The sequence below is a fragment of the Opisthorchis viverrini genome, assembly GCF_000715545.1.
Source record: "Opisthorchis viverrini unplaced genomic scaffold opera_v5_36, whole genome shotgun sequence".
Classification (NCBI taxonomy): Eukaryota; Metazoa; Platyhelminthes; class Trematoda; order Opisthorchiida; family Opisthorchiidae; genus Opisthorchis; species Opisthorchis viverrini.
The window spans coordinates 1,830,999-1,857,464 of record NW_008751692.1 but is presented as its reverse complement, the minus strand read 5'-3'; the positions used below and the strand labels follow the sequence as shown (position 1 = coordinate 1,857,464).

The 26,466-nt window shown below is 42.2% G+C and overlaps 2 protein-coding genes across 2 annotated transcripts in view; both read left to right on the top strand.

Annotated features, from left to right (window-relative positions):
• The window catches only part of T265_13096 (hypothetical protein), a gene marked incomplete at both ends in the record, with an annotated part of 39,555 nt that extends 14,367 nt beyond the window's left edge, over positions 1–25,188 (top strand). The window contains 2 exons of the mRNA XM_009167153.1: positions 19,247–19,413; positions 24,707–25,188. Coding sequence (XP_009165417.1) covers positions 19,247–19,413; positions 24,707–25,188 — 649 coding nt within the window. The remainder of the gene's footprint in view (positions 1–19,246; positions 19,414–24,706) is intronic.
• Positions 25,189–26,074: 886 nt separating this feature from the next.
• The window catches only part of T265_02806 (hypothetical protein), a gene marked incomplete at both ends in the record, with an annotated part of 6,197 nt that continues 5,805 nt past the window's right edge, over positions 26,075–26,466 (top strand). The window contains one exon of the mRNA XM_009167131.1: positions 26,075–26,373. Within this exon, the coding sequence (XP_009165395.1) occupies positions 26,075–26,373 (299 nt within the window). The remainder of the gene's footprint in view (positions 26,374–26,466) is intronic.

The following is a 26,466-nucleotide window of genomic DNA, read 5'->3' as shown; positions in this document are numbered from 1 at the left end:
TGATGATGATGATGATGCATTTAATTGTTCGTCTGCTATTAGGGTCGATCTCAGTTGAATCTCTCTGGCTAATGCAGGCTAATCTTTCAGCTTTTATTGCTTGCGAGTGGAAGCTTCCTCTTTTCCTGGACCGGAAGTCCCCTCTGCATCTTCTGCGTGTCTCAGCCTGGGACTGAAATGCCAGAAATGATTGGTTCATATGGTCGACTAATTTTATCCATTTTTGCCCATATTACCCTCGGAATGGTCTCTATGGTCTGTTTGATCTCATTAACCATCCCGCATAATCAGAATAGCTGAATATGCACCTGAGTTAGCACGAGGACTTAATAATGTCCGTAATTGAAGAACTTGGTGAGTCACCTGGGATAAAACAGCTTCCCCTGTTAGGTTCCGCCGAAGAAAATGTCCGCTCTACGTACAGCATGTATACAGCTTCCCGCAAGATGCAACCCCCTCGCAAAGCTTGGTGTCCTAATGCTTTCAAGCTAGTAGAGACTTGATTTGTTTCCGTAGAAATGGAAACTCTGTAACAAGTGTACGTAGGATGAATCTTACCGGAACTGCACCTCATTTTGTCGAATAAATTTGGAGGTGCAAAATAACACTAGGTTATGAAAAGCTTGCTGTTCCTCATTTCTCACATTCACTCCCTACGTTGCTTTCTATTGCTAAACGTTTCAGCCGGCAACACCTGACTTCTTTTGGACTTGGAATAATGAATGAAGTAGTCCATTTAAATGCCAAATTTCTGACTCGCAGAATAAAATTTGGGATGAGAGAAGAACTTCACTTTGTAAAATGCGTCGTAGCACGGAGTCTGACTCAGAAGTGCGAGATGTCTACAGGAGACGGATTTCTCTGCCGCTTTGGATGTTTGGAAAAGTGATTTAGATCATTTTCTTGATGAAGCATTTCAAGATGTGATAAGTGACGATGAGGGGAGTCAAACTAATTGTCCGGTTTTGACGGATATCTGGTATAGCAAGTGACCGCTTGATCTCTGCACCATATCAGTTTTGCATGCCTTATAATTGATTTACTGAATGCCAGTGAGCACGTATTTAGAATGCGGTAGCACCTTGTCGCAATGTGTTGCCAGTGTATTAGATGAGTCCTAGTGCTCGGGTGCATAAAATCATGGATCAGTATTTTAACGACCTGGGTGAATGCCTTGAATTCAGCTCCTAGTCCCCTTCCTAGTACTCCGTACATAACAAAAATAGCTTGTAATCTTTCTAGCTATAGAAGAATGGACCATCCACATACCAGTCAGTGGATATCAGATACTCCTTTCGAGAACCTTGGGTTATATCAGGCTCGAACATTTAGACCTTAGCTCGTAATATAGTATGCTCATGAGTGTGAGCACACAATGAATTTGTTTTATGGTAGATATCTATCCAAAGTATTTCAATAAATTGTTCCTGGGGTTGTCATTCCGCCTAACAGATTACGCAGACTTTCTAAAAACCAGATTCCACAGCAGCGCCTGTGACTGATACAACGACTACAAAACACCTTCCGGTGTTGGTGTTTCCCCCTCTTGGCTGATTTATCATCCCCATAATCTGCCAATATCCGTTAACTCATCGTTATACGGCGTCCTGGATTCCGCTCCGCTTGATACCAAACGTAGACACAAAACTTCGTTCACTTCTGTTCCTCCAGCTTGAACGCTCCCTACATATGTACAAAGCTTTATTATATTATTTAAAACGTGCATATTCATCCGTCCCTCTGATTGTTTCACATCGCATTTCTCCAAGCTAGCAATAAATGTGGTTAGCCATTTAGTCAAAATAGGTGATCTTCCGTTCACTTAAAGGAGTAGTGGCTATCACCGAATCCATATGGACCAGTCCTTAATTCTCAGGGTCTGTTATATTTTCCCTAAGTAAGTCATTAATTTCACCAAATTGACCAAACATGAAATAAGTTGGTAAAGATGATTCTGGTGTAAGTGCAATTCAAAATAAGTGCGCTTTTATTCAGGTCACTTTTGTGCAGTATCCCTCTTGGGAACAATCGTTGAATGCTCTAATTTCCGCCACTTTTTGACAGTCACTTCGGATAAAAAACGTCAGATATTTATGGTAAAGTTCGCTCACACTAATTAACTGCTAACGTGTTAAGCAATCCTGGACTTGGAAGATTATCTTCAATGTGCGTGGCTTGAGTTTTACTCATGCCAAAATTTTGGCGGCCAAAGGTATGTCAAATGTGAGGCTTTGTTTTGCTAGTCAGTTGTGTGAGGATATCAGTCCCACTGACAGTCTCATGGACAACTTTGAATAAAAAACCTTTAAAGTTGGTTCGATTGGCTTTGTTTGACCGTCAGGTGTAGGCTGAAACCGAACCAATCGATAAAAACGATCACTCCTCCGTTCCATGTGCCTACTATATATATTTCGTAAGGAGAAAATAAGAGCACTCACAAATCGAAGCATGTGTGCCCGATTTTCATATGTTTAGATGCAGTTATTCGGGCTTAGGTATATGTGGTTTTTGTTATCTTTCGAGACGTAATTTCATTGGATCTCGTGCTACCAATTCATTAAAAAAAACTCGGTAGATAAATTTGGACAGATTAGAGAGCATGCGACGTTACTCGCTTCAAAAGGAGTGAACCGTATTCCGGTCTGTGTACCCCCACATGGTGTGGAATGATACTGAAAGGTATGTAGAATCTATAGTCTCTTCTACCAGGTTAGTTGATAAATACATTTTAGTGAGCCACGTGCTGTGATCCCTTAGGTTAGGGGAGAAGCAAGTGAATATTCCTTGAGAATCTAAACTACCTTGGTAATCTTACTTCAAGCACTGGCACTTTGATGAGGTAGCTGACGCAAGAGCTTTGGTTGGTGACCCTCTTCATCCCCGGTCCAAGCCTGGGCACCAAGCTACCATAAGAGGTATAGCAAAAGCGTGAAGTTCGCCACTTATTCACCCTTTAAAAATAGTACTGGTGCATTAGCTGTTGCATCCAGCAGGATGGATGGTTCAAATTCTGCCATTCAGACATTTATTAACTCACCTTTGTTACCCTGTACATCCCTTTCTAGGAGACAGGCTTTTGCCTTCTCATTAGGGTTCATCGTCTCTTCAAGTTCTCGGAGTTGAACAATTAGGCGATAGATTATCTTTGACTGTAGAATCCAGAGACAATGCAGTAGGCTGTCATATGATGACGGTGAAGCGCACAGGAATTTGTTTAAGTTAATGTCGTTGAACCGAAAGTGAGCGGCAACTTTTCGGCTACTATGCATTTAAATAAGCCTTCACGATGCTGATACAAGGAATAGGTGGCACTTCGAATAGACAATGCCTCATTAAGTTTCACTGCACAATAACCTTTTCTTGGTAATATTCCGTGGCATGGTGGATTGTAATGTTCACAGTCTTGGTAAATCTGGTTAACCGTATAAATAACTTTTCGTGGTGGTCCACACTAGCGGCTAGAGAGCATGCTGTAACCTCATCCAGTGTCTGTTCTAACACTTAGTGGTGAACAAAATGGCACAATCCGTGCAACAGATGATTAATCTTCACTCACTTTTTGTTTTGCCCCACTCAATTTAGATCACCGTGTCTGAGACTAATCTGACACAAGTATTTCACCTATTGCGAGTTTAAAGATGTCAGCCTCCGATCTAGAGCCCAAATCGTGTCTGAAGTACATTTGGGATGACCTCAATGCCACACACTCAAGTTCGCGAGGTGGAACTTATCCCGTTGATTGGGCGAACTTGTGTGCCGCATACTTGTGAGTTTCCTACTCTGATACAATGAAGCAGTGGAATTTATGTGCAGAAACCACATTAGACTGAAATTTACTACTATTGGTCACGACGGACTCTATAAAAAACACACTAATATCATCACTAAGAAGGTTACATTCTCCAGTGATGAAGAAACACAGCTCTCATTCGTACGGATTGTTACACAGTCCTTTACGCACCAGCTAGTGGTAAATGGGCAACCAGAACATTGCTATCATTCTTTATGAATGAAATACCACGTCTTTAACTGGGCAGTTGCTTCAGCAACTACAATATACCTTTGTTGAAACATCATACCAACTAACGGCACTCTAACGTTTCCTCCTCCGAGAGTTTCCTTAAACGGTCTTCGCATCACATACCTCAGTTAGTCAATATCAACCTGTGATTCAAAGGTCATGTGATTTAGTTTCGGCAATCAAGCCGGCAGCTGTGTCATGGCTACGCTGCCTGTTATTTGCCCTACGGTTGAAATTTGTATGACTCTGCCAAGACATCGGGCATAACTAGGCTCTGAGAAAGTAAAGTGGTACTCTACTGCTGGTGTTTCACACCGACACGTTTGACAATACATCCTGCGTGACCTCAGCCACTATAAAATCCACCTTGGTGATCTGTGTTCTCGCAGTTGCCTGTAATCACTGGGGCATCACAGATGTGCGTGCAAAACCAACTAAGAGATATTCCAGTAGTAGTAAAACAATGTGGTTTTGTGTGGGAGTAACGTCCGTTAGCGAATCTATAGAGTTTGAAGGGTGCTTCGGCATCACCCGGGTGAACCTGAAACAACCGATTTTTAAGGTCTTGAATTAGTACACTTCTGTGAAAATCGCCAGTTATCACAGCAATGCTTGGATAAATGAGGGTGGAAGTTATCTCTCATTACTGCAACTTGGTACACAGGTAACTATCATCAGGTCTAGTATGATTGGGTAGATGCAATATGACTCGAGCTTGCTAATCTCAACCACCGTTTCTTCGTTTCTTCAAACGGTTTCTGTTTCGTTGCTCTAGGTAAAGCAAGCACATACATTATTAGTTTTACCAAGCGAAAAACGATTAGGCAAACACTCACTTGAGTTAACCAGGATTAAATCAGGAATAATGTTGCAGTATTTTTATACTCATGAAATCAAATCGTGGAGGGTAATCTTGGTGCGAAATTGCAGCCAATCGTTTACAAGCTTAACAAAGCCGTGACTACTGAAGGACTATTGTAAACATCTAGTCGCTGAAGTACTCGACGTATAACGAAGAAAAAAACTTCGAAGTTTGCGACCAAGTTAGTTTTACAGACCCTCTCAACAAGCCCCATTCTGTGCTCATTCTGTCTCATACGTCTCGTTGTGTCACCACCCTCTCCTACTGTCACTTAGCTGTATCGCTAGTAACCGGGTCAATCATACGTGCGCTGTAAAAATATTTGGCAGTTTACCATCAAATATGCACACCACGTATTCATTTGCCTTTGGTGCATGTAAAAGTAAACCTAGTTATTCACTCAAATATAAAACCACCCCAATAAGAGTCACTCACGATAAGAACCTCCGGTTGCAAATCCTTCGGACTAGCGAATGCGACTGCTGGCGCATCTGGTTGTTAATTACTGCCATCCCATATAATGTCTCAGTCAGTAGCCACTTCTCCGTGGATTCCAAGTCAGTCAGAATTTGGTCAGAATTTGTAAGCCGGTGCTCACATCTACCGCTCTGTGTCCTCTGCTGAGAAATTTTTGTCCTTTTGTAGTAACGAATTTTGATGTTTTACCTCTTGATCATCCCGCTGTAAACGAGTTCAGCTTGGTAAATTAGTGATAGATATATTTCTGCAACTCCAAATTTAGCACCGAGTGGGACAGTTAGGATTATGGCACCCTGATGGACTGCGTAAGGCGCTGGGTTTATTGACTGCTAGCGCGACCTGCCTCCCTGTTGGTATAATCCTCATTTCACTTTCTTGTTCAATTTAGTATCCGCAAAAGTCAAGTTTGTACTGTTCAACTGTGCACTTTTACATAAATCTGCGTTTGAAGTGGCTGGTGTCTAATTTTTTAACATCTGACTGTATCCGGTGGTGTTTTGCTCAAATGTAAAACGTAACGATAGCGTTATGCTTTTTTGGAACACGCATACCAGATACTGGGTTTAATTACAGGGGATACACTTGTGCCTGGTAACCCCAACAGTTGAGCAATCGAGCTGATCCCATAGCCACCATTTATTGATGACAGACCTCAGTTCTGGGCTGCAATCATTCTGGAAAACACGATGTGTTTTCCATCAACACTTCCATCAAGTTTTCACCATGAGCCTGGAGGACAAAAATGTTATCCAAAATTGGAGAACCTCACTTACTTGTCACAGCGCTTAGACAGGAACCACTAGATTGCAGGACGACATAGTCACTGTGGTGTGAAGTGCCACATTCCGCCGAGCGCAATGCAGAATTTAGTTAAGGGGCTTGTTGTCGTCTGCCTCCTTGTGGACAAGGATACATGGTAGAACTGGAAAGTTCGATTGGCGAGTCAGACCATTTTGGAAAGCAAAAACGCTTATTTAGAAACTCTGCAAAATAAGACCCGGCAGACCATCGACCAATGTAATTTTGAGGCATAATGTCGGAAAAGCTGACGGAGTGCTTTCGGTAACCGTTTATCAAACTGTCTGAAACTCTACAACTTTTCATTACATCCGCTTAAATTACGTCGATGTCTCGCTTTAGATGTTCTTTCAGCTTACAAAGTATTACTAGGTCCTTCTGCTTTGAAAAGACTCCGATATAATGAGTCATATGAACTTCTAAAGGTGTTTTTCAAGGACAGTGGTAGGTTTCTTGGTTCTGTTCTGATCATATTGTTCAGCTCATCATCATAATCATCATTATCATCATCGACAGCGTGACATCGATGTTCAACACTGATGCTTCACTGCTGTACAACGATGATTTAATTGAAACCCTTATCTTGAAGAAAATAGCTACGATGAACAGAAAAGGGAATTGGTGCTGGCCTACTACAATCGTTCCCAGGTGTCTACATCTCCAGACACTGATTTCGGCAATCTGGATAAAAACTGACAACAAGAAGGCCACTGGCATCAACTGGTGGCCATATTATACAGTGTCTCCAAAGAAATAGGGAATTAAGTACCGTCCGTTAACTTAAAAAACTTACTCAAAGCAACTGTTTTCGATTATAAACGTAAAATGTCAGCCATTAGCTACATCAACATTGTAACGTCTAACTTCATTACTTAAGACGTACCGACGAGAACATCAGGCGGACTTTCAGTCAGACGTCGACGTCCCAATCACTCTAACAATTAGAGGGTTGTATTAGTCTGGTCGGGTTTACCATAGCTTTGGCTACCTCCTTTTGTTTTTAACTTTATCTATGACAAATACTATATGGAAAATCTGTAAGTCCAAGCTTCACTTACAGAAAGGTTACTAGGCTTGAATCATGTGCTGTTATGTAAAGATTCATCCAAAACAGCAAATCGGTAGTTGTCCCTTGATTCGAAATGTTGTTCACGTGTTTGACTTACAATACCCCGCTTCGAAACTTTCGACTTCGAATTAACTGTTTGAAAGACTGTAGGAAATGATTTGAGTCTGTTGATCGACTCATTTATCTGGATGGCAGGACAAGCTGCGAATGTGACAGTAGGTACCAGTGAGCATCTTGGAACAGCTCGAACAATTTGTCCGTGACAAAATATTATGGACCAGCTCCACCAAACCGGTTTTTAGTGAATTCCAAATGACTGCAGTTTTGTTTAATTTTCATTAGAAAAATGTTTTTTTTGAGTGCGAGTTAACCCAGAAAGTGAAGTAAATCCTTTCTGAGAAACCGAGAATCAATTTGGAAGTGGTTTATCCTCGAAGATATGTCACAGATCTATCGAGAGATTCGACATCGAACCATTCGGGTCATTAGTTGAACAATATGTAATCTCGTCAAGTGTGCGTGATCACCTGCGTGAACAACTCCCACTTAGACTGGATACAGTATGATTATCTATCAGGGTTAAAACCTCGTATGAAATTTTACAATCTTCTCAATATTTTCAAACTATAAGTGCTGTGCTTATAGAGGAAGAAATCACATGATCATTTCCCGCGAGAATTCATCATGTTGGTACCTGTGTTACTGAGAGATGGTGGTGAGTAAATACCAACCAGTCCCTCGTAGCTCTTCGGCAGATTTCGGGCTCACATGTCCCGAAACATAGTTCACCTCTACGAAGCTAATGGTTTTCAAAGTACACAAAACAATGATACAATGCTTGTGAGGTGGTCAGCCTGAATGAACAGCATTTACTGAGTGTCATGTTGATAAAAAGCTTCAAAACCCTCATGATACCTAGGTTTTCCTTTAAGGCTTATAGCTGAATCTGAACAGGCAGTGCATATTTGTTCTTTTGATATCCCAGACGACCGTGCCTGAAACTTATTGGGCGAAGTTATCATTCTGTGTTCACTGTGTTCACTCAGGTAAAAACGGGCAAAAACACTGGTAGGCTGGAAAAAATGGTAGACGATATTTCGTTTGCGTGCAAAAGTAGTGACAATACGTTGTAATTCAAAATGGGCTGTCGAAGAGTTTTCAGCAGCCTTACGAGTAGTGCATTACAAAATAAATGCCCCGTTGTGTCTAAATGACCAGCTTTGAAACCAAACAGACATAAAACACACTATTCACTATTCACCGCAACCCAAAGTTCGGTGTTCAGAATCTTTTGTAGAACTTTTGGATGAGTACACATCAGTAGAACAGCCATAAGGGGCGCGCTGATTAATCAGCGCCGAAAAAATGGCAGACTAAAGCCGAAACACTTATCAAGGTCACTTGGTCCAAGCACATTGTGCCTTTTACAAATAATGGACCAAGTACATCGAAGTCACATCCATAGTGTTTGAGAAAACTCAGGACGAATCTGACTTCACCTCACTCAGTATTTCATATGAATAGGCCAATGAAAATAAAACCACAAAACAACCCAAAGGAGAACTAGGGTTCTCGTAAACCTTTGCGAATAATGGACTGATTTCCTCGTTTTATCCCATTCTAGTCCGTAAGTACATGAAGTCTGAACCCATCAGTATGTCCACTTTTGCACATTCATCATGGGACCCTACCAGTAATATTCCCAAATCCGACTCATGCGCAGGGATATCCAGGATGTTCGTGCTGAATGGCTAGGGCCGTTTTCTCATGATCGCATATGTACGCCTATTGGTCATTCGGTCCGCAGCAGTTTTTCGGTATTGGAAAACTACTAACAAGTAGCGTGAGTGTTTCTCTGGTAAGCAATTGCCTACCGGTGGTACAACAAACTTCGAATATTGGAAATCCGGGGAGAATCTCTAACACACACAAACTATCTGTCCGAGATGAGCGAAAAGCTCAGGCTGTGGAGGCAAGGCACAAATCAGATAGTCCAACCTCCGGTGAGCGGAATCATACCACTGAGGCTCTCTGGTTTACCCGCAAAATGATACAGAACGATACAAATAGAGGTGGAAAAAGGTGGAGTTTATTTTTCCAAACGTTCAACTTGTCGGTGAAAATGACTGGAAACTTCACGGACTAACCACACCTTGTGACCATTTTCGGCTGTTGAACATCCAACTAATCTACTAACGCATGGTGCAGGTGATTTTTAATTTACGAAATAAAAAGGACCTTCTGTTTCTGAACATTTGGTATTCCCCGTTTTTTAGTGTTTCACGTTTTACTAACAATCATACGGCACATAACTGGACATGGTAAAGCAAACCCTTTAGTGTAGAAAACGTCTTTTCTTTACCAACGATGGTTACTTCTGCTGAAGAAAAATCTCTTACCTGGAAAGATGAAAACTATCAATACCAAAGTTGTGTGGTGCGTCACTGACAAAAGCTCGAATGGACAGCCAATCCGAATTCCATAGATGATGTCCTGTTGAAATCTTTCACACTGAGTCCGGTTGATTTTTCATGGAAAATTCAAGAGAATATTTCACTAAAACACTCCTGATATCCCATGGCATGTTTCTCTTGCAACCATCCAGCCAATAATCTGATCCCGGTTCAACAGGTAGCATTTTCTATGGAGCGATCACAGAGCACCCTGTTAGCTGCTTTCCATATTATAGGCCGACTTTGGTATCTATAGTGTGTTGCTCACAGGTGAGTTATATTTCGAATTCACTTCCACCTCCCTTCTGTTGAGTATACGTCACGAGGACAATTCTTCTTTGGTTAATCTTGAGGATGATCCCTCTAAAAAGGATCCCCCCACAGTAGTCCTTCCGTAGAGTCATCTTCAAGGAGGGGTCTCCACTTTCCCAAAAGAAGATTACGGGAACCTTCGACATAATTCATAAGTAGATAAGTAAACCTTAAGGAGACTACCACGAAGGGGAAAACTTTTTATCTTGTCATTTCTTTGGGGTGGTTGGTATGCACAACCAGTAGTGATTTATTTCATCAGGAGCGTTCATCTTTTGGAGTTACCATGATGTAAAAGTAATATTGCTAGGAGATCAGACTTATTTTCATAAGCACTGTTTGACTGTAGAAAGTCTGAAAATCAGAGTCGAGTGGATTTTCTAAAAAAAAATTTAAAAAATGCATTTATTGGTGAACTCAACTTACTACACTAAAAGAATACTTCACCGCATCTGCAATTAATGGGAGTAAAGCTTGCTGAAGTCTTACATAAATAAAAAACTTCTCCTTTACAAGTTAAAGAAAGGTACCAAAGCTTATTTCCTGCGGATTGACGGCTTTAAACACACCGAATTGGTCTAGTTTGCATACTACCAAGCGGCGTTCACCCATGTGTTCTGGTTTGAATTGGGTGGTAACCAGAGTAGTTTGATGAACAGAAAAATGGTTCATGTGTCCCACGCTCAGCAATCACAACAACGAAGACAACAACTAAGACGACGCTCATCAAAGAAACAAAACGAACGGCAGCGAATTTCGATTGTTTCGAGAATCTACCGATCGATCAGCTTGATAGCCTATCCAATCTGAGTGTCTTTGTAACCCATCCGATTGTGTGCCCAACACATGTGAGAACTGTTAACAAGACACTTGAAAGATTCGAATCTTTTCAAGGCAACATATAATATGGTCAGCGGAATCGATCTTTTGCATTCCTGAACGCAGTCCGTAATAAAATGATTCCTTTCACAGACCCAACCGAATGTATTTTGAAGTAAGTGTACCATTAGCATATTAGTAGGTAAAGTTCATGTCAGTTGAGTGGTCATTCAATTAGAATTCTGCTGTTTCATTATAGAACTTCAACACTACGCTTCAGTTGCCGCTTCAGATTTTGAGAATTCTACAAACTCAGTAATTACCCTACCTAATAACTTAGCCGACAGACACTGGTGTCGATCAGTATATCAGTAGTCTTAGCTTCGCCAATGTGACCCAATGTAGTTTTATGTTCGAATTCATGGCGGATAAGAGATGATGTTCTCAACATATTGTGAAGTCTGTTATTCGGTCACTATTCACCTTTCGAATCTAGGCCTAATTTGACCACTTCTGTGTAAACTGAAATGTACTGTAAATCGCAAACAGTGTATGGATTGTCTAAGGATTTGAAAAAAGCGCAGCTTCTCTTACCACGGACTGAGTACAGTTGTACGAAATTCCCTTGGTTGCAGTTGACAAGTGCCAAGTATTTCTTGAACTTCGGCTTTCTGTTGTTCTTCTTTGGAGTATCTTGTTCTGACGGAAATTCGTTGCCAACGAATTTTTGCCTCTCAATAGATTACAGTGGTCACTTCTTTTTACTCCGAAATTTTTGGCTAGATCCACCAGTTTTTCCGCCTGGCAACTGAACACACTCAAATGTAAACAAAAATGTTCTTCTTCGGAGAGTTTTCTAGCCCTTGTGGGAACAAAGAAATACACTACGATGGGTAGTTCAGTGATTTGTTACATTGCTTTTGCGAACTTGCTAGTGCAAAAGTACAGCACATCAGACCCCTTAATTAAAGTAAATAAGCTATGGCATAATATACTACTCATCAGGTTGCTGAAAACTCTTCAACAACCTACGACCGATTTCGCCTTTTTTGGGGCCCATGCGGTAGGCACAGTCCCAGCATTTCCATCAAACTTGTGTTATACTTTAAAACAAATTGCACTGAATTAGCAAAATACTTTCATTTATAAACTGATTCGGTTTTGCGAGGGACACCTGGAACCCAGCTGAATCTCGTTTGCGATGTTTCAAGAAACATCATATTTTTGTACAAATTTACTACGGCATTCTTTTAGATGGGAGAACTATATCGTTGGTTGAATTCCAAAGCCTATGCCACAATTTTCAAGACGCATTAATTGCTCCAAAATAAGGACTTCTCGCTCGCATAGAAGCAACTTGAGCTACCGACATCATTGAGTAGCTATCCACCCCTATTTTCCCAGATAATGGGCGAACGAATCCCTGGCACCTATAACCACTGTATAACGTGTGCATAATTTACAGCTGATGATGATGAGTAGTTTAACTGGAAACCAACGTCTTGTAATGGAAATTCTTAAAAGACAAATCACTGCCCTCTCCTTATTGTTCTGTCAAATGACTGACCAATTGACTGGTTGATAGATTTAGGATTGACTGATTGGTGGATTAGTTGATTAATTGACCAATTGATTGATTGATGACTTCACAAGCTGCTTTTCGGGTAAATTCAGATATTCTGGAAAGCAATGCTGGATTTTAAATCTTGGAACGAGTTTTTTAGGCAAAAATTTAAGCAATTTTGCACGAAAAGATTATCTATTCTGGGACTCCCTGACGTAAAGTATCTTTCAGACTAGCGATGGAAGCCGGCACTAGCGGGTCACAAGGAAGATGCACGGAAACAGTCATCCGAAAACAAATTTTTTAGGGTTCTTTCTCCATGAGTGATATTCTTTGTGAACAGGATTTCAAAGTACTCTAAGGAAAACAAAAGCGTCAAACTCATGCAGTCCAAATTCACTCCCAAGGTTCAGTGCACACCGCCTTTACGAGTAGCATGCGAAAGTCACTTTCCTCCTCAAAATGAAAACAACTTCCGTGTTGAAGAAAATAATCTAACTAAAAGCCAATTATAGAGGCTGAAATAAATGGCATGTTGTGGTGTAACCTAGGTAAAATACGCGGCTTTTTTCAAAATTAAGCGTTGTGTGTAAGTTGAACCATAAAAGTTGTCCATTAAATTCCGTAAATCTGCATTCATAGCCCAGATGGGAAGACCCGCTTTGTACTCAGATTTAGATTGACTCTGAAAAGCTAGCCGTTTAAATGCCTCGTCTATTTGGGTAACTGAACTTTTCCAAAATGCTGTTTGTAATGTGGTCAATTTGCAAGTCCTGTTCCACGGAATAAATTTCTTCCAAGTAGGATTAGATCGATTGGGAACTATCACAGTACACAAAACTTGGTATTACGACTCTTTTTCATAGCTCTTTATCATCGGCAGTTTTGACAACACACCATCAATGTCCAGGTGTTATGTTTTTCTGGCTTACAGCATAACTTAATTAAGATCCTTATCACGAAGAAAAGAACTGAAGTGGATAAGGAAGGGGCTTAATGCTAGCCTAATACAGCCGTTTCGAGGTAGCCACACCTCCAGAGTCTCGTACAAACTATCTGGATAGAAACTAAGTACAAGGTAACCTGTGAAATCGAATTTCAGACATACCTTCAAGCGTCCCCAACCAGGCATATTGAGGATTGCGCAAACCGTACCCCGGAATGCGAGTCGGAGTCTCTATCATATCAAGCATCGACCACCTGTTTGCTTACGTCAGTCCGGATTTAGCATGATAAACAGCACTCATTCTGGCAACTGGTTATTTGGCATACGCAGTATATGACCAAACAACCGCAGCTTTTGGTGCTCAGTTGTGATAGCAATAGTGACGTTAACTTGGAACCTGGAGCAGATTAATTATGTTTGATGAGCATGATGTGACTAATGTAAGCATCTACACCCCAGGTATCTACATACTTCGTAGCTTCGTTATTACACCAAAACTTTCATCTTGTTTTTATGTTTACTTGGACGTACACAACGCATTCTAAACGTGGAGATAACTGACTACAACAATACAACAATAACCTAAGAAAATGATTTGAGACCCCAAGACCAGATAGAGTAATGATACCATCATGCCTGTTCAAAGGGATGAAGATATCAATAGTCAATGAGTGAGATTTTGATAGAGCTGTTTGTGCTTTCAGTACGTTCGTTAAAGATCGATCATTTCGATACTCCGGATTCTCTCACTTCATTCGACATGCAGACCAAGTTTTACACAACAAAAACTATTCGATGGCAAGTCATAAATCTGGGGAGGATTGGAATCAATAGGTGTCGAGGCCTGGTACTGTGTTTAAGAAGTAGAACCATGCAGTTTCGAAACTTTCACATTAAGTACTATTTGCCTCTCCACCAGCAACACATAATCCTGCTGAACACCAGGTGTCCGGCAGGACATGATACGTTGCGTCCAGAATCACTGTACCGGAATCTTTATAAGTTTTAGGACGATAATTTTTGGGTACTAATTTACTACTCGCTAGGCGTTTATGTGGGCCATCGTAGGGGCCCATGCTTGACGCACTGGCGAACGGTCACTTGGTAACATTCGTGAGAGTTTGGAGCAGTGGCTAACACTCACTGGGAAAAATGTTTGGACTCAGCTCAGTTTACGTGAGGGTTAATCTGAGGAAGATAATTTGTGGAGTTTAACCTCAGTACTTGAGCCTACAGGCTTGGTATGATAATCTGGGTGGCAACATGTTCATCACTTGGGTGGAAAGGGTGATTCGGAGTGATTAGAACTAGTAGACATTAGAACTTTCAATAGAACTTTTCAGTGTAGTGCTTGGTTGATTTGTTCATACAAGTTTCAGGTTCATACAGGTAGGTTAATGCGTGATAATTAATCTTGACAAGCTGTTGTGGTTTCACGTTAGCAGCATCGATCTGTAAATGGTATATATGTGTGAGATTATTTGCTGCGCTGAAGCATTTTCGGATAGAAGTCGCCAAAAACGCACTGGTATGACGCGCATCGTACCGCTACGTTGCATCTGACGTTCTAATACTCGCATAGGGGCAAGGATCTGCTCCCGAGAAATGCACGATTCCTAGTTTCCTCCACAAATCTGAATAGCGGTACCATAAGTAGGTTAATTTGTCAGATTGTACCGTCCCACAAAGTCTTCTCAACCGCGAACATGTAAAATACAGGCGGGCATACGGCACACCACTGGAATGTCAAACTTCAAAACTGGTGAGAAGGTGTTGCTAGACGGACAGTTTGACTGTCGCGACATTCAAGGTAAACACAGCGTTTCTGTTAAGTCCCCACGCAAACTCGCTTTCTGTTTGGTTATGATTATGGCCTCAAAGAACCTCAACAACCGGAGCAGATGACTTGTCATGATCAAATTGGAAGTTCAAGAGTGGACTAGATGTCTGGGGACCGAAAAAGCTGGACTGAGACCGGTGACAACAGTTTACTTCAGTCTGTCTGGTCCACTGTACGCAAAACACACAGAGGGGGATGGGCTTTTGCAAGCTTTCGAAACTACAATACCAGGCTTCAGTACAGGATAGCTGTGCGGGCTACCGAAGCCGTACAAACCCAGAGTTCCTCCACGTGTTTTTCTGGCTCAGTGGGAGTTGCACGAATAAAACTTTACGAAAGACTGCCTTGAATAGAGCACCGGTTAGACGTACATTCATTTAACGCACTTTACTTTTGGAATGAAATCGAAAAGTTTTTCAAGATATAAGCTGCCAACTTGAAATCAGTATGCCGACTCCTTTCCTGCATTTCGTTGTAACGTGATATAATTTGACCCACGTTGGATGCAAAATCAATAATCGATGATACTTGACGCTGAAAAGTTTAGAGCCGTTCGCAGTACGAAATTCTTCTGTGCGTGACGGTGTTCGGTGACAAAGCCTCGGCATCTGTGCTCTCAAAGTACTTTGTTACCCGTTACTACTGAAATTATCATGAAGATATGATTTGCAGTGGACTAGTTTTCGTCTGATGATAAATCTGAGACTTTTTTCAACGCTCCGCTTGATTGGTTAATTACTTGTTTTAACTAACCTTAATCCCCCAAATCGTGAGTGATGCACAACTCGGTGTCCTCAAGGAGACCAAAAAAGGGTTTTCACGTGTGTTTTCGCACTCCGCACCCATCGCCAATCTGTTGTAACCTAACTGCTGGCCCAGATCTAGTGTCTTGATATCGGTAAAAGATCCACCAACAGGGAATACAACAACTTTACTGCGAACGGGCGGGTGACAAAGTACAAGAGGCTCTGTGGTTTAAAAACGCACTTTTTACTTTGAGTCCAGGCTGTCCTATCAGCGTTGAGCGATTGGCTGATGTTACTTGTATGACATGGTTGAAGACTCATGATTGTCGACGGTTGCTGAACGGAGTGACCACTCAAGCGTCCAACCAGGGTTTTCTATCCCGGATACCCCACGACGTCCTTTCCAGGATTTGGTTGCAGTTTGAGGATCTCAGTAGGTTTATGACATTTTGGGATTATTTCCAGGAATCTGACCTTCCTGAATTTTCTGACACAGGTAGATCATGCTATAGACAATGGTAGACAGGCGTGTGATCAGACCGCTTCCTTTGACCTTGCATCTACAGTCTGGACTGGTTGTGCCAGCAAGATGGTGATGATTTCTTTTACCTGCTCAACCACTGACCGGAAGTTCTCTAAATTTTGTAAGACGCGCGCTGCTGCTGATTCCCAGTAAGAAGGAAACAGCTGTACAATGCTTTCCGGCCTTTCAGCACACACTGGTTTCAGTTACAGGACGAAATCTGATGAAAATGACCAAGTCCCCTCACACTACCGTCAATTCTAACTTCCGGGTGACTGATTCCTGCGGTACACATCTAAAAACTGCCAGACAAACATAACTCACTTCGTGCTGTGTACCCATCATCCTACAGGAACAGTCAATCCACGAGGAGTGTTGGTGTAGTGCTTGGAGAAGAGCACCAGGTCTCTCGGTGGGGACTCGGCGGTCACCCCTGATGCACTCAACGAGGCTGAGTAATCATGACATGTGAAACTTCCCTGTGCAGAAGCTCCAGCCAGTCATTCTCAACCAGCAGTGCCAAATGAATCGATGGCCAAAAACGATCTAGCATTTGGACGGATCGGGTAAACGTCAAAAACATGATCATGCACATATAGCTCCTCAAGCTCCGCGATAAAACCACATATCCTCACACAAACCGCATATGCTGTTGGTTGGTTCAATTATAACACCAACTGGCACATGATTTCCTGTCTATTGTCCTGCTGACTGAGGTTGCCGATGTTCCAAAGCGTTCAGCATTAAAAACTCTAATCAAAAACGTTGTATTTCCCAATTTACTACACCAGTAATTATGATACATACAAAGCCAGGATTATCTGATTACCTTCGTACTGAACTCTTTACGGATACCTTCAAAATGAGGGCTTTTTCTTCTTGGTTACTTACGCTGGACATAACTATTAGTTCTCCCGTGTACATTTACCCATATCTTTTGGTCGAGCTCGGCATATAAGTTTGTTTCGTACGAACTTCATCTAGTTCAAATGTGCGAATCCCTTTTCCTGTTTTAGAACGGTTTTGGACTTTCTACCTATATTTCGCCTTGCAGGTGGTCATATTACACACGATGTGGTTGGTTTAGCCATGTTGATAAGCAGTAGCGGCGCAAATAGCTATGTAGAACCGAAGACGCGATTTCGTGCTCAGTAGCTGAATATTTTAACATCCAGGCTTTCGTACTCAGTAAACAGCGCGATAAGTTTGTTTGTTGTACAAATGAATATTTCGCGAATTTCTTACAATTTGGGTTCAAGCGGAACACAGGGTTGACGGAAATCCACGGACTACGCCTACCTAAACTTCCCCAAGAAGAGTGAGACTTCTCGTCGACTGTCGAAGAGTTTTCAGCAACCTTATGAGTAGTGTCCTTCCAGAAACATTGGCTGGAATCGCTCTGGAGATTGGTGAGATGCGTAGTGGTGACAATTTTCAATAAAAATAACCATCTTTCAAATTTTTACGACGTTTTAGTATAGATTGAATTTATCTGCAGTATCCAAATTTGATTGAATGGTAAAGTAGTTTGCCTTTCGCCAGCTTGAGGAAAAACTATTTGGTCACGTTACGGAAATGGAAATGGTAAGACACCAGTCTTACAAGGTTGTTACATACCGGTATGAAAGCCTTGATATGGCAACTTACAGATTGAATGACTCTTCAAATAGTGCAACAAAGTGATGTTGTAATATTCTTGGACCTCTTTTAAAAATCACACGGTTAGGTGACCCTCAAAAATTTCTGATTTCTCAGGTTATTCGTTTTAAGTCACTTGTTGAATCCACCTTCACCAGAGGCCCTACTTCCGCACAGTGATCAGCAAAAATTACTGAATGAAGCGCGTGGTCCAGTGGGTCGTGGCTTTGCAGAGAACAGTGTTGAAATTTAAGTCTGCCTTTCCCCTTTCTGCTTGGTTTCTGCTCCACACATTGTCCAAGCATTAACACCACATTCATATGGGGATCATCAAATTTATACATAACCAACCCATGGGTTCTTTGCCTTTGTTCATACGTCTACTAGAGAGTCTCAGTTACTTGGAAGCGATCTGAATATGTTGGAAAATTTTTAGCTCAACTCGAAACGCAGCAATATAAAAATTGCTCATTTTTTTGGTAAAACGCACAAATCTTCAGTTACTTCATGCAGCTCACCCCCGTTTCACGAACCAGTGAAGTCGCAGCGCACCTATTCAACCATTCACCCGGCCTCACCAGATCTATTTTAATCTCCAAAAGTGGCTTCATTATTCAAGGGTTGTTCCGTCGCCTACCACGCGTAAAAAGCGTTCCGACCTTTATTGAGATTATCTGCTCTCTGTCTTTTAGCAGCGCATTACCTTAAAAACTGATTCGGCATATCTGGTGTGCCTAAAATGATTTTCGTGTTAAACTGCCTTCCCTCCGCCTCGAGATTAAGCAGATCTAGATGAGGGCCGGGTTTCGCCCTTGGAAGAAAGCGCAGTCAGCAAATGCAGGTAAAATACGACATTTCCCGGCTAATTGCATAAATTTACAAAGTTTGGTAAGATATTATGTCATCGTGAGACTTTCTGTCCACTGTCCAGGTGCGTCAGACCCAACGTTTTTAGCCAAGCCTGTACATCGACTATACAGGCGACTAATTCCATAGACTACTTCACTGTTGGCAGTAGTGTGAAAAAGAATGGTTTTCAGTCACCTACACTGGGCCGGCTAATTCCATCAAAAGCGGGTAGACCGCCGAAATAAACTCATTTGCATACCAATTAAGTTTAAGAGACTTCCATTTAAATTAATTTCGCTAACCTAGTCTATATTGTGTTATTTTAGGGCTACCGGAGCCACTTTAGGTGTCATGGCTTTGATCTTGGTCCTTTTCCTGATGATGCTGTGCATACCATGGTCGAAATGTCGCGCGGGCAGGCGCCGGACCGAAAACGCACGAGCTCTCCAGGACGATGATCCTTTTGGACTTGAAGCCTTTAATGGAGGATACCGTAAGTTCTAAGAAAGTGCAAATGGCATGTATTTGTAACTGAAATAAGTTCCACACCATGAAATGTAACAGAATACAAGTGGGTTAGGTCGGTTGAACAGGTGGCTGTTGATCCTTTCGCATAGCTTATCAGTTGGCTTTCAAACGTTTCCCCACCATTCGAAAGGATTCCATCGCTGCGTATTGATGATATCCTTCCGGTGAAATTCTCGCAAGTTAATTAGCAAGCTCACTGAAGAAATCAGCAGCCCCTTGACCAACCACCAAGCACTAAACCTGTCGTCCAATTCAATATCTGTAGCTCAGACTTACAAAACGACTATTTGTCATATTGACTGCACCATAATGCATTTTGTAGCTGCTAAAACGAAAGGTACTCAAGTAAGAAGTTAAACCGGAATGGAGTGAATTTCTATTAATGACCACTATTGAAACTCAAAGGTAATATATACTTGAAAAGTAAGCGCAACAAAACTGAATTTAACTATACAATTATAAGATGCCTCAGACTAGGTTCTATTCATGTACCCCATAATCATGAGACAGACTTTATAATAAATAATCATGTATACTATGAGTGGTAACAACTCAATGGATGAATATATAGGAATCAATGTCTTGGGCTCACTGTTGTTAAGCAGGACACCCATGTGTATTGGCTAACTGATGAAATGTATATGCATTTTTTCTGAGTACCTGACTGATATAACTGTAACCATCGTAATCTACTGTGTACTGAGCCAAGTGTAGAGAAGGGATAAGTCTATTTCTCATGTGCTATAAATCATAATAAGCACTACATATGCAGACTGTTGCGAAAATCTGAAGCTGGCCTTGTAGGATCATCTAATGTGTGGAGGTACAAAAATCTGAGGTCAGTTTAGATGTATCTTCACACCAAATGTGAGCATTCGACCCTAAAAATTTTATCTAATTCATCTAGCTTTTGGGCTATCCATCGAATAACACTGTTATTATCATAACTACTGTGTGCGAAAGGCTCTGAAAGCTATTATAACTTCCAATCCCATGCGCATAGGCAACGGTCGTATGTTTAAAACATCACACAAGACAGGTGCTCACTTGGTTTTCGCACACAATACTCTTGACACATCATGTAATGACAGATTGAAAGCCTTGTTGGGGCCAGGCCAGCCCCCTGCATCCCAGAGGACCAGACTGCTGAGCAGTCGGCTCCGGACGGGTTCCTTTTTAAGACCCTACTACCCACCATCCCCCAGTTTGAGCTTTAGAGTCAGGACCCTGCTGTAGAGAAGCAGGGTCCCCGAATAAGGCCTTCATCGTTACACTGGCTTGAGAGTTTTGAATCTGAAAACCTGCCTTTTTGGCCTGAGCAACCGGATATGATCTCTTGCATTCACAGTACTGGCTAAACCAGTAGTCTTATCTTAGTTCCATCTTATTTAATTGGTTCTCACAAATCTGACTGCCCGTGCATACATCGCATTCGACCTTAATCCCTGAACCTCTGGTTTTTCCAAGTTTAATCGTTCCATCGCAACAGTCGTTATTCGTCCTGTGTTGACAGGCTAGTCAGTGGGCCTCCTCGCTCATTCACTGTCATTCCAGCTCGGTAATACCCCCTGAAAACTGCTAAGAAGAGCATCCACTTTCTGGCCCGTTACTATTCGTGTATCCGGTGATCGAGGCTTACTCTCGTGATATCAGCTGTGAGCGGGAAGACCGAAGACACCGTGTTAGACTGGGTTCCTGTGAACAGTAGTTTATTTCGGATACACACGGCTCGGCACAATCAAGGGCCATCAGAAGTGGTCAGATTTACACAACTTGGTGCAGCTACTGACAGATATATTACGTCGCGATCCTTGAAATATTCTACAACAGGATGAAGGCACAGATAGCACATTTCTAGCCGTTTAACGCACTAATTGGATATTTGGTACGAGTTTTAAAGACCTCCGTACTCCAACGGTGAAGCGAGTACCCGTTCTTCACCTCAGAAATTGCCGTCTGAAAGCACCGTCTACAAAAGAATATTATCAAAAGGATTATCTGAGCTGCTTCCAACTGTAACTCTGACCGAATGACCAACTAGAGTTTGGAAATATTTTCGGGTCACCGTGACCACAGTCTTTCAGTCTTCTTGCACCAAAATTTAGTCGCCGTAGAACTATCGATAAATATCCAGGCACCATGTCTCTCTGGTTGAAGGAAGAAAGCTTCCCGTTAAGGTGGACGTTTTGACGCTGCACAAAAATCGATACCTCAGGGTCTGATAAATAACCCCGAACGATGGTGGATGAGATGAAAATCAGGGAATGGAAAGAGATTATGCCATTAGGAATCGCTGACCTCTGTTTCAGCTCTTGGAGCAAACCGACTCAAAAAGACTTATTAGAAGTCAAATTTTCCCAAAAGAAAATGGGTCTGAGGTTTATTCATTACCCTATCGCTTACAACGTTGAGTAGAACGCTTTGAGAGATAGTTCAGCTGGCCCACTGCTCCAAAAACCTTGATGACATCAGTGGCTTTTTAGGAATGCAAAGTGAATTGGTCAGCTTCATCTGAAGAACTCGATCATCTTAAAAGGAACAAGGCGCTTCGTCCCGATATCTCTCACGAGCTATTTACTAGGTTACTAGAGCAACGCTTGTGAATTGGGTGTCATAGTTGCCACCTTGTGTGTCAGGAGGACGGTAAGTATAAGTGGAATGGAAGGCTTCAGCTGTTATTCCTATTCGCAAAAAAAACATCACAACATGATGCGAAAACCACGAAGTTGTCGGCTGTACTGCAAATGACGAAAAACTCCTCATAATCGTCTTCCTTCAGAGACTGAGTGGCGTCCCGGAGCAGCAAACCCGTGGAACACAGGTAAGGTTACCTCCACGTTTTCGATGCATCGACTTCATTACCTTCACTGTTTCCATTCTTCGGAAATCTCTTGAACATCATCAGAATTACCGACTACCATAAATCGTCGACTTCCTCAATCTGAGAGCGGAGCTTGAATCCGCCGACTGCACCGTGATACGACCCTGTTAAGTTCACAGGCATTCCGTTTCCTGTATTCAACCAGGTGTGGTCGTAGACCTTCCTTCTGTGTTCAATATCAAAGTTCGGATCTCTGAGGATCGCTCTTTTAATCAGCCTCTCTCCAACTTTCTAACAGAAGAGAGTATGAAGGAATCCTTCGAAATTTCTATTCTCCCGGGGATCCATCTACCTCTGGAGACGATAGCACTGGCTTAAAGTACGGGGACGTATCATACCTGTGGGGTCAAGCCTTCTCAAAGTACAAAACACAAACGAACACAGGCTTTTGGAGACCGTCTAACGTTTCTTATTTTTGCGAACGAATCCACTAGTACTTACCCGATCACATCAAGGTTTTTGAACACAGGATTTGAGTCACGAAACGTCCATTAGACAAATTTAACGTAGAAGCCATTAGCATCGCAAAGATTTCGTGCACAAACACCGTGCTCAGTGGGCTTTATGAAACATGAACTTCACAATTAACGGGTTATGAACTGTGACTGGCAACCATCATCGTTGGTGCGATTGGTTTACATTGCCTGCGGAGACATAATGGATTATGAACGACTGCTATCCATCCGATCGGATCAGTCAGCCAACAACGGTTGGCCCAATGGAGGACTACTGCTCATAACTAGGAGAACACTGATGGATGGCGCGTAGCCAAATGGGTTACACCAATGTACACCCAATAAAAAAATGAACAATGGGCGAACAAAACATCAGCTCATCGTGACATGACTGAATACCGTTAAGCATCGATCCTACAACTGAGTGGCCGAAAGTCGAAAAATGACCCTCCAGCATGCAGAAACACTCCACCCTTTGTTGAATTGGAATGTGGAATATTGAGAGCTAAGCTGTTCAGCTTACTCATTTCTCTTAGAAGGAACAACTCCCATGTTTTATGTGCTGTGAACTCTCAAGGATCGGAGAAAGAGAGTGACTGAAAACAGTGGAAATGCATGTCGACAAATATATTCTCATCAATATAAGTCACTTGTACACCGCTTCATCACTTCTGCGTGTTTCTTCCTGAATCCGGAATACTGAGCGTTATTGAACATTCTTATTAATTCAGTTATTCTATTTATAATATCCATCTAGTCGGACTGGCTTATCCATTTAGAAGACCCTGCGTTCGAATATTTCTAAAGCCGTACGTAAAGAATGGTGCATAAAATGTCAATGTATTCTCGATAATGAGGGTTTGCATAGCGTATCTTGAGCCGGTAAACATCTTCATACTAGTCCACACTGGATCACATAAATTTGTGTACTTTTTACTTTTCGGAGGTGCTCTTTTGAATTCAAATGCCCTTCTGTTAAATGGGTATACCTATGCGCTCGCTGGTTGAGAAGAATGAATACTTTTAACATTCCGGAGTAACTCAACAGACTGACTTTTCCATAACTGTCGGGTGAATGAGCACTTTCCTTTCCATTTAAGAATTTTATCAGATAATGTGAATAAAACTCCGAGGTATGTTCTTCAGGTTCGGGTCTTTTTTCTTTGGAAGTCCTGCTGTAGAACACTTCTTCTAGCTTTACCTGTCTCTTCAATAGTTAAGAAATACTTACCGACCGTTTCGCTTTTGTTTGGCGGGTCTCTCCACTGCTATCTAATAAGCAGTTCGTTAGGTACCACACTGATGCGCATAAACACAGACCTGTTCAGCTGAATGTCACACGGTGGCCCTCCAGTTGAGAACAAACTTTAAGATACCAACTATAATTTGTTGTCTATACAGGGGGAGGGAATTGTATATTTTGAACAAAAACTCTAAAATCCTCCAACCTTGTGCACACTCACACTTTTCCTTGGTTCCCATAAAGTCTTTCAGGCTTTGAGAAGCGCTTCCACGAATAAGACACCAACAATTATTGAACATGGTATCAGAAAGCGTCGTTAAAGAGGGAGCTAACAATCAAACTTATGAGTGTTGTTTTTACAGGAATACGTTTTTTCGTTTGAATAACCCGGGGTGATGCGGACGGAATTCAGCCTATGAAGACTAAGGAGTAGACCCACCACCAGATACAGCTGATATAACGTGCTTTCATACAGAATACGAAAGGCTGCGTAAAATATTTCTTCCCCACAAAAAGAGTCCGCTTCATCTAAGTAACATCCACAGTTGAGGAACATCCTGTGATTGACGCTGTTGCGCAATTTGAAGCAAACTAAGTTCTGATGCATGCCTATACCGATGAAATATCATATAACTAAGCCACCCAAGTCACTAACGTTCACTCCTGTTTTGCTTTACAGCTTTGACGCTCGTCGACCTTTTCCCTCCATCAATGCTACCAAAGCTACCAAACTATCAAGAATGTGTTCAAGATGGTGGACCACCACCGCCAGTAAGTGACGACTCTGCCAGTCTTGCGGTTCCGCCACCAAATCCTTTCCGGAATGAACGTGGTCGAACCATTACATCAGTTGAGTTGGTTAATGGAGCGATTGCTGTTGAGTTTCCCCGTGACGAGTATTCGGACACACTCGAGGATCCTGATAACTTCCCCTCTACCCCACCTCCATCATATTCCACCTTAACTTCCGCAAGATCATCACTCCGTCGGTTTTTTCGCAGAGGATCTACGCTAACGCAACGCAGTGAGCCACACACTTTTGCAAATTCACCTGTTACGCGAAATTCAGCCCAGTCCTCAACTCGTCAAGCTCTTCCCAACGAAACCACACGGACTCAAAGTTGTGAACGAAACACCCACGAAGCCCCACCCTCCAAATGAGAGAGAAAGAATATTGTGTAGATTTTTAAGAGATTTGTATTAACGTCGCTCCAATTTTGTTCACCTTCGTGGACATTATTCCTGGCTAGTACATATTTGAATGAATGTACTTTACCAAGGAAGATCCGGTCGGTTTCCAGGATGCTTAGCCACAGAAGACGTTCTGTGATTAGTGAGTTCATCAGGTGGTCGGAAACTGATCAAGTACGTGTCCTTTTAGCGGGTGTTCAGTAGACACACTAGCTGTCATAACGAGTCACTGGCTCAGCAAGGCGAGTTACGCATACAACTGCAATCCGCTACTCTTAGAATCTTTGAGTTTCTGGATATTAGATAGTCACAATTCTAATGCCTTCCCAGAAACCTCGCCCAATTCGACCGGGGTTCACTACAAAGAGGACTTTAGTGCATGTAATTAAAAAGAGGGAACTGTACGTTTTTTATATACGTAGTGCACTACTCAGAAGGTTGCGGAAAATTCTCCGACGGCACTTGACCGGTTTCCCCCTTCTTAAGGCTAATCAGGTAGACGCAGTCCCGGAATTTCCGTCAACCTTATGTCCCGTTTGAAACTAAGTTGCACGAAATTAGTGAAATGCACTCAATTGCAAACAAATTTCGTTTTGCGAGAGACTCACCTAAAACCCTGCTGATCCTCCATTCTATTTTATCTATGTGGTTATAAAAAACAGCGAGGGAATCTTTGTGTTGGAGCAGTTGCAATTTGCTGTGATCACTTCCGGAATTTGTGTAGCTCACATTCAAATCATCCTCATATGAACAGTTTTCCTCCTGTCCTGACACAGCTGTACTTCAAACACCACATCATAATGGAGTAACACAGGGCACAACTTTCATTTTCACTATTGCCACATGCATTGTATCTATGTCCTTTCGGGGAGTTGGATCGCGAAAATCTGGTATATGTCACGAAGAGACTGGACCTTACCGTGGTGTGACGGTTTGCGCACCTCAGCGATCCATTGAGCTATACTGGAGAGTGTCTCGCGACAATCACAGAGTCTCTCACACCAGGTTGGGCAGGGGGTGGTTTGTGCTAAGTCACCGGGCGGAAGTATCCTTACTTGACTGGATACCTGTTGATAGTCGCCTCTGTGCGGTTCGTCTGGCAACCTCTGTGAAGGAGTCTCACAAGCGGCAAGTTGATAGATGTCTGTTTATCGTGTCTGCCTATGCCCCAACTGATTGTAGCTCTGACGCCGTCAAAGACAGATTTTACGACGCCCTGAATGCCCTGCTGCGGCGAGCTAAAAGCTC